This window comes from Galeopterus variegatus, unplaced genomic scaffold (genome assembly GCF_000696425.1).
Source record: "Galeopterus variegatus unplaced genomic scaffold, G_variegatus-3.0.2 Scaffold138, whole genome shotgun sequence".
NCBI lineage: Eukaryota > Metazoa > Chordata > Mammalia > Dermoptera > Cynocephalidae > Galeopterus > Galeopterus variegatus.
The window spans coordinates 378,463-387,620 of NW_007726249.1; the positions used below are offsets into that span (position 1 = coordinate 378,463).

The 9,158-nt window shown below is 52.2% G+C and overlaps 1 protein-coding gene and 1 non-coding gene across 2 annotated transcripts in view; one reads left to right on the top strand and one right to left on the bottom strand.

Annotated features, from left to right (window-relative positions):
• KIAA2013 (KIAA2013 ortholog) overlaps positions 1-3,429 on the top strand; it is a gene marked incomplete at its 5' end in the record, with an annotated part of 6,954 nt that extends 3,525 nt beyond the window's left edge. The window contains 2 exons of the mRNA XM_008589896.1: positions 309-1,162; positions 2,680-3,429. Of these exons, the coding sequence (XP_008588118.1) occupies positions 309-1,162; positions 2,680-2,697 (872 nt within the window). The remainder of the gene's footprint in view (positions 1-308; positions 1,163-2,679) is intronic.
• Positions 4-77, bottom strand: TRNAI-GAU. The gene has a single exon. It is a non-coding gene; the product is annotated as a tRNA-Ile (tRNA).
• Positions 3,430-9,158: the final 5,729 nt, after the last annotated feature.

The window sequence follows — 9,158 nt, forward strand, 5'->3', positions numbered from 1 at the left end:
GACTGGCTGGTATAGGGATCGAACCCTTGACCTTGGTGTTATCAGCACCACGCTCAAACCAACTGAGCTAATCAGCCAGCCCACCCCACTGCCTTTTAATGGGACTTTAGGTTTCAGGCCCACAGGCTCAAGTTGGTTACATAAATAAGGCAGGCATGACTTTTTCCCATACTTGAAGGACACTGGAACCGCTGTCTTCATCCTGAGGGCCTAAAATTTCACTCCTCTGCTGCTCTTAATCTTTGTTTCACGACCTTGCCTCCTGGCTGTGCCTTCCCTCTTTACCTCCAACCTTTGTGGTGTTACAGGAGTGGAAATGAAGAAGATCACGGATGCCCACACACCATCTGGCCTGACTGTGAACTTGACGCTGTACTACATGCTCTCCTGCTCACCAGCCCCACTGCTCAGCCCTTCCCTGAGCCACAGGGAGCGAGACCAGATGGAGTCAACTCTCAACTACGAAGATCACTGCTTCAGTGGCCATGCCACCATGCACGCTGAGAATCTCTGGCCGGGGCAGCTGTCCTCCGTCCAGCAGATCCTGCAGCTCTCTGACCTGTGGAAGCTGACCCTCCAGAAGCGTGGCTGCAAGGGGCTGGTGAAGGTGGGTGCTCCAGGCATCTTGCAGGGCATGGTGCTTAGCTTCGGGGGTTTGCAGTTCACAGAGAACCACCTCCAGTTCCAGGCTGACCCCGATGTACTGCACAACAGCTATGCGCTGCACGGCATCCGCTACAAGAACGACCACATCAACCTGGCCGTGCTTGCGGATGCTGAAGGCAAGCCCTACCTGCATGTGTCCATGGAGTCCCGCGGCCAGCCTGTCAAGATCTACGCCTGCGAGGCGGGCTGCATGGATGAACCCGTGGAGCTGACCTCGGCGCCCGAGGGCCACACCTTCTCGGTCATGGTGACGCAGCCCATCACACCGCTGCTGTACATCTCCACCGACCTTATGCACCTGCAGGACCTGCGGCACACGCTGCACCTCAAGGCCATCCTGGCCCACGATGAGCACATGGCCCAGCAAGACCCCGGGCTGCCTTTCCTCTTCTGGTTCAGTGTGGCCTCCCTCATCACCCTCTTCCACCTCTTCCTCTTCAAGCTCATCTACAACGAGTACTGTGGGCCCGGAGCCAAGCCCCTCTTCAGGAGTAAGGTATGGGCCTGCGGCCTTGCTCTCAGTCCTGGCTCTAGGATGGGGCTGGCCCGGCGAGAGTAGCAAGGCCTGGAGGGGTAGGGTGGCCGTCCAAGCCGATGCCCTCAGCTCTCAACACCAGAGAGAGGGGAGCAAGTGTGTGTGGAGAGGATGTCAGGAAGTGACCTCCAAGGGGGGAGCACAAGGAAGGGAAGGCTGTGTGCATAGATGAGTCCACAGCTTCCCCAGACAGCACCTCCGTAAATCTCAGCATTTACAAATAACCGCAGCAGACCCCTAGAAGGACTGGAAGCCTCTATCTGAACTGCGGGTGGGACCCCCAGCCTCCCCGTGAGGGCCTGTTTATTGTGTTCAGAGGTCACTCCCTCCCTTTAGGCCTCAGTCTGAGGTGGTCATCTTGTCAGCCCAGGACACCAGGACAGTATCATTCCCCTCCTGTTTCCTGAAACATCTTCGCCCCCAGGAAGCTGTGATTTTGTCCCCACTTGCTATGGGACTGTCATCTGGGTTGTATCTTGGTGGTCAGTGCTGGTGTTGCGGGACGAAGCTGCCTGCTCTGTCCTGCTAGCCAGCCTTCTGAGCTTTCTCTCTGACGGGATTTCTCAGGAGGAGATGAAAAGGGAGTCCCTTGTCAGCAGTCATAGAAGAAAGTGCTTCAGAAGGAGCTGAGCTTTTCCCCTTCTCTCTCCTTCCCCACCTGTCCTCCCTCATCCCTCCACCCCTACCCATTCCTCCCCTTCTCTCCCCCTGCCTTCTCTTCTCTTCTCTTATGTCCCTTGTCAAACTGTAGTGACAATAGAGAGGGACATTAGCCTCAGGCTCTGGCTCTGTGATCCCAGCTAGTCAAAGACCCTGGATCCCACTCAGGAGAAAGGTCCCATCACATCCGCAGAGAAGCTTTGTGGCTTCTGGTTTCTACTTTCTGGCCCAAGGCCAGGACTTGGAAAAGGAAACAGTACATGACCCAAAGGAGCGGGAGAGGGGTGGCAGGCAGGTCTGAGTTCCTGGAGCTTGAAGAACAAATTGAAAGTCAGATCAGAAAGAAATGTGCAGAAGCCTCCCCCAGTTAGCCCTCTCGACTGCTGTGATGGAACGGGTGCTAAATTTGCATTGCGTGGGTTTTGCTGTCTCTGTTGACAGGGGGGGTTGCTTTCCCCCGCACCTTGGTGGCTTCTCTGCTCTTGCTATGGCATGCACACTTGGTTCCCCACACAGTCGGGGACACAGGCCAAACCACCTTTATGGGTTACTGACCCATGTCACTCATTTACTGGAGCTCAAGCTGGGCCATGCCAGAGCAGAGCTCAGTGAACCCTCCACATCAGTCCCAGGAGCCCATAGACTCCCAAGTTCATGGTAGCACAGCATGATCCTGGGCCAGCAGCTATTTGCAGGGCTGGGTCAGAGCCTGAGTGGGTGCCACTGGCTTTGTCTCCATAGCCAGCTTCCCTTGACGTGTCTAGCTGGCCACAGGAGTTGGCAGTGAACAGTAATCACTTGTTTTGTGAATTGAACAGGAAGATCCCAGTGTCTGAGTGAACCAACAGTCCTGCTTTCAGCCATGGTTTGCACAAGACACCCAGTGCTGAATGTCCCGCTGCTACGAATGAGGGATCCTTCGGAAGCACCCACCCTTTGTGCCTTGTTGGGGGAAACCAGCCACGCGGAAGCATGTGTGGATACCTGAGGGTCTGCATTGGAAGGAAGGAGAGCCACGCGGGCAGTGGGGAGGGGAGGGGCCCGTGGACTTTTTGTAAGCTTTCCACTCAATAAAATGAACCTAAATGGAAAATACTTGACATTGAACTCACTCCTTCCACTTTCCCCTGTCTTCTGTCCCAGGAAATAGACCCTCTTTTGAAGACTCTTGTCTAGGAAAAATTGTGTTCTTTTCCTAATTTAATGTGTTCTTTCTTGAATGAATTTTTAATTTATTTTTGTTGAGATTCTGCTGGATGGCTTTCGCATCCACTTTAGGTAGTGAGTCTTGATGGTGACATTCAATCTAAGAGGCCTCAGTGGCATTTGGAGACCCTGCACGGTCCTGTGGCCAGGCCTGGGCCCCCAGGGCAGCTGAAGTGCCTGTGTGGAGGGTGCAGGTCATGCTGTCATCCCCAAGTTTGCTCTTTCTTATGACCCTGTGGAGATCTGTGGTTTTGTACTTTGGGGCTTTGGGGGAGGTGTTTAACTTTCTAGTGATTGGTGATTGTTAGGTTTTGAAATACCAAAGTCTTTTTCTGTTTTTAAATAAATATCTTTCAAACTTCCATGACTGGTTTGTGTGTAGTTTAAACCTCTGAACGTTCATCACATCTTCCCCATCACTAGATTTTCGGATAATGTCTGAAGCAGGACACACCACCTGGTCCCACTGTGAAGACAGTGGTTCTTTCCCATGTCTTCCCCTCTTCAAAGGAGTCAACTCAGAAGGTGTGTTGGGGCCACGTTTCTGCTGACCTGGGGGGTTTGCTGGGTGGCTGGCTGAGTGGGTTGGTTGAAGGTTTCTAGCATGGCCCCTTTCCCTTCCCTGCTACGGTACCCTTTCCCCCTCCCTACCCTAAAGAGCCTGGGTTCACCTGCCCTGGCTTTTGCAGGCCATAGGCTTGGGCAGCTGGAAAAGTCCCCAAGTAGGCCTTCTGCTGGAGGTTCACTGAAGCCAGGATCAGATGTCTCCCCTTTGTGGGGAGGAGAAGAGAGCTGTCCAGTCCAGGGACCAGAGACTGCTGGGCATGGCAGCCCACCCTGGGGGGCCGTGATCCTCAGTGCTTTGGCTGTTTCCCTGGGTTTGCAGACAGCATTTGAAGTGGCATGACTCACCAGGAAGTCTGGTCTGCTTGTCAAGGAGCCGAATGTCTGGCCCACAACAGATGGCTAGGAGAGAGTCACAAGTGTGTCGGCTTGAATGGTGGTGGCCCCGGTTTCTCAGTTGCTTCAGTCCACGTGCTTCCCTCTCCTGCTGTGGATAGTGCAGAGCTCAGACATGCTGTCTCCTTCCAACCCTGGGCTGGCCTGTTTCAGGGAGCCTCGTGGGGTGCAGTTGTGTGTTGTTTACAGTGCAACATGCCCTTCAGTGGTTCCATTAAGCTGGAAACTGTTAGAAAAGGGCTTCCTTTCCTGGCTCCCACCCACTCCGCATGAACTTGGAACTGGGCATGTCATGGGCTCCTGTAAATGGGGAAATGAACCTGTGTACCTGGTGCCTGAGAAATACTTACCTATCGAATGAAATGAGTATTTGTGAATTCTAGCTCTCATTTAAGCACTCATCGTAGGTGTTAGGTATTTTACATCAACATGGCCCTATGGGGGGAGGAGGTTGCTGGGGGTTAGGATCCTAGTTTGAGAGATAAGGAACCTGTATGTGAATAATCTGTCCAAGGCCAGGTAGCTATGGAGTTCTGGGCTGGGATGCAAACTCAGCCTTGATGCAGGCTCAAGCTCTCTCCCAGTCCCCACAGTGCTCGTTGCTGGCTTCAGTGGTTTGGCTCAGTGTCTGCTGTGAACCTCTGCAGTGCTTCCAATTCGGCTCCCCTGGCAGAGAGGGGCAGACCTCTGTGGGAGCGGGCCGGGCGCCAGCCCTCTGCACAGTCCGGTCATTGCACGGGGAGGAGCTTTCTCCCCTGCCTTTCCGGCTGTGCACACAAAGAGGCTGTCTCAAGTTGCTTCTTCATGGCCTGTGATCTGGTGGGGGCGCCAGCCCTCTGCACAGTCCGGTCATTGCACGGGGAGGAGCTTTCTCCCCTGCCTTTCAGGCTGTGCACACAAAGAGGCTGTCTCAAGTTGCTTCTTCATGGCCTGTGATCTGGTGGGGAAGTTTAACCACATACTCCCAGTACTTCCCAACAGTTGAAAAGTTGGTGGAAACGTGTTACCTCCCAGAAAACCTACCTGCATGCCCGCCTCCTGCGCCTGCGTCACATCCTCGACCACCTTTGCTTCCTGCCGTCCTTGTGAGGGTGAGTGCCCCACAGCACCTGGCTTCAGCCATTCTCTCTCACCTTCTGGAAGCTGCTCTGCACTAAGTGCACATGTAATCCTGAAGCACTACTTGGGGCCACCCTGAATCACCCATGGGGAATGGCACCAGCAGACAAGTGCTCTCCTCTTCTATCCGTTGGGTGGACAGTTCCAAAGCACATTCTGTACAGCTCAGAAAGCCCCAGCAGGATCCTGCTCCCGTCGCCATAAGGTGCTCTTGATTTGGTTTTCCCTCTATGCCCGTCCTACACTCCCCCAGGCTCCCACTCCTGCTCTCTGGGATCACTTCCCTGCACACCCTTGCCTCAGATTCTGCTTTCAGGTGGGACCCAGGCTGAGGCACCAGCCATGAAGCCAGTGGCTCCTCCGGAAGATTCTCCCATGGGCATTGTTGTGGACTGTTAAAATCCTCATCCCCAATGTGATGGTGTTAGGAGGTGGGGCCTTTGGGAGGTGATTAGGTCATCAGGATAGAGCCCTCATGAATGGGATTACTGGCTTTATAAAGGGGACACCAGAGAGCTGGCCAGTTGGCTCAGTTGGTTAGAAGTACTCATAACACTAAGGTCAAGGGTTCAGATCCCCATACCAGCCAGCCACCAAAAATAAATAAATAAATAAAAATAAAAGACCCCAGAAAGCTCTCTTGCCCTCTTTCCACCACATGAGGACACAACATCAAGATAGTAGTTTGCAGCTCAGAAGAGGGGCCTCACCGGAACCCTGCCAGGCTGGTACCCTGATCTTGGAATTCCAGCCTCCACCTCCAGAACTGTGAGAAGCAAATTTCTGCTGTTCACAAGCCACCCAGATCATGGTACTCTATTATATAGCCAGAATGGACTGAGACAGGCATATCCTTCCTGCAGAGAAAGGGGACACTTCAGGGGTGACAACGAACCAGCAATGCAGAGATGCATCTGATCTCAGATGAAGAACACACCTTAGAGCTTTTCTTGCTCAGGAGTAACCGGCTTAAGGAACCTGTGAGCCCCTCGGAAGTAGAAAATGTGTGTACTTTCTTTTTCCTGGGGAGAGGTTCTATTGCTTTTTTTTTTTTTCCAGATTCTCAGAAGGCTGCTTGACTTTAACAACTTTAAGAAAAGACACCCTGCACTTCGGGGACGTGTTTTTGGGGATCTCCCTACTAAGTGGCAGTGGCCTGAGCTCCTACAGTCTGGCTAGGGGTCTGGCAATGGGGCAGTCGCCCTCTGCAGAAAGGTGGTAGCTGCTGGGCGACAGATGAGCAAACAGCCTCGCCCTGAGCAGGCCGCCCACACACACAGCCTGCCGCTCCTGTTCCTGGGAAGCTTCACATAAATCATTCAACTCAGTGAATGTTCACTGAGAATCTTCTAGCAGGCCATGTACTTGGCCCTTGGGATGACAAAGGGGGAAGGTTACAGTTGATGAACATGTAGCTCGAGTTCCGTGAAGGCAGTGGCTCTATCTGTTTTTTAAATCTGGGTGGCCAGACACTAGCACAATGCTTGGCACAGGGTGGCTGTTCAAGTAATACTTGTTGAATTTTATATATATATATATAATGTCACTTATTTGTGAGGTTTTTTTTTTTGGCAGCTGACAGGTCTGGGGATCCAAACCTGTGACCTTGTTGTTATAAGGCTGTGCTCTAACCAACTGAGCTAACTGGCCAGCCCCCTATTATGTCATTTAATCCATATGTCTCAATGAGGACTTTTGCAAATGACAGAAAACTTAATTATAGGTGGCTTAAACAAAAGGAGTTTTGGTTCACCTAACAGTAGAGTCCAGCAGGAGCTTCGGGAATGGCTTGACCCAGGACTCAAGTGACTTCAGCAGCTTGCGTCTCTTAGCTCTGCTTGCTGTAGATTGGCTTCCATCCTAGTTGTGGTGACGAAAATGGCCATAGTTTTCACAAGCTTGATGCCTGTATTAGTCTGTTTTTGGGTTGCTATAACAGAATACCTGAGACTGGGTAATTTATAAAGAAAAGAGGTTTATTTGGCTCATGATTCTGGGGCAGCTGCATCTGGTATGGACCTCAGGCTGCTTCTACTCATGGCAGAAAGTGGCAGGCAGCCGTCGGGTACAAGCAGATCACATGGCGAGAGGAAGCAAGAGAGAGAGAGAGAGGAGGTGCCAGGGTCTTTTAAACAACCAGCTCTCTCGCGGGAACTAATCGAGAGAGAACTGACTCACTACCCCCACCACCCAGGAAGAGCATTAATCCATTCATGAGGGATCCGTCCCCATGACTCAAACAGCTTCCAGTACTGCCACATTGGGGATCAGATCTCCACATGAGTTTTGGGGGGACAACACATCCCAACTCTATCAATGCCCTCCGAGCATCAAGCCCAGTAGAGTACAGGTCCCAGCATTCCTCCCAAAAGTGCTGAGGCTCACCTGTGATTGGACAGCCCGTCCCTGAGCCAATCATCGAGGCCAGGGTGAAAGGGACATGTGAGCTAGGTTAGGCCAATCAGACCATCTCCTCAAAGCTGTGGATGGACTCAATCTCAAACCACCGAACAGATTATAAGAGGAGGGGGGCAGTTTCTCAAAGGAAAGTTTGGGTACTCTTATGGAGAAAGAGGGGGAATAGATGCATGGCAGCAAAGTACAAGTCTCCAGTTACCCTGCCAGGTAAGATCCATTCCCATTTTACAGATGAGGAAAGTGAGGCTCTGAGCCTGTAAGTCACTAAACCAAAATCACACAACTGGTGGAGGCTTGGATGTGTTCCTGTCTGTCCAGCTCCAAAACTAGATGCTCCCACTACCAACCCAAGGACTAGTGGACACATTTTGGAAATAGCCACTTGCCTCTTTGTCCAGAAGCAGCATCGATTTCTGCTGGGCAGGCACATTGTGCCTTTTTCATACAGGAATCCTCTGTGCAGGGCGGAGAGGTGCCAGGGTCTTTTAAACAACCAGCTCTCTCGCGGGAACTAATCGAGAGAGAACTGACTCACTACCCCCACCACCCAGGAAGAGCATTAATCCATTCATGAGGGATCCGTCCCCATGACTCAAACAGCTTCCAGTACTGCCACATTGGGGATCAGATCTCCACATGAGTTTTGGGGGGACAACACATCCCAACTCTATCAATGCCCTCCGAGCATCAAGCCCAGTAGAGTACAGGTCCCAGCATTCCTCCCAAAAGTGCTGAGGCTCACCTGTGATTGGACAGCCCGTCCCTGAGCCAATCATCGAGGCCAGGGTGAAAGGGACATGTGAGCTAGGTTAGGCCAATCAGACCATCTCCTCAAAGCTGTGGATGGACTCAATCTCAAACCACCGAACAGATTATAAGAGGAGGGGGGCGGTTTCTCAAAGGAAAGTTTGGGTACTCTTATGGAGAAAGAGGGGGAATAGATGCATGGCAGCAAAGTACAAGTCTCCAGTTACCCTGCCAGGTAAGTTCCATTCCCATTTTACAGATGAGGAAAGTGAGGCTCTGAGCCTGTAAGTCACTAAACCAAAATCACACAACTGGTGGAGGCTTGGATGTGTTCCTGTCTGTCCAGCTCCAAAACTAGATGCTCCCACTACCAACCCAAGGACTAGTGGACACATTTTGGAAATAGCCACTTGCCTCTTTGTCCAGAAGCAGCATCCATTTCTGCTGGGCAGGCACATTGTGCCTTTTTCATACAGGAATCCTCTTGTGCAGCCTCTGAAGACACAGGTGGGACATCTGGTAGACTATACTTACCTCCAAGCTCACGAATCTGATGTGGGGATCTCAGCCCCCCTATATGACCAGCTCCCCTTTAGTAATCTTTTGGACTGGAACACAGAGGGGAACAACACAGACGCTGTCCCTGTGGGCTCATGGAATGCGGTCTGAAGGAGAGACAGACAGGTAAGAAACCAGACAAACATACTGCAATCAGGGCTGCGGAGCATGGGGCTGGTGCATCTAACCTTCCTGGAAGGTCAGGGAGGGCTTCCTGGAGGAAGGTGAATCCTCTGAGCTGGAACCTGGAGGATGATGGGTGTTGCCGAGGCTAAGACATGCGAGGGAC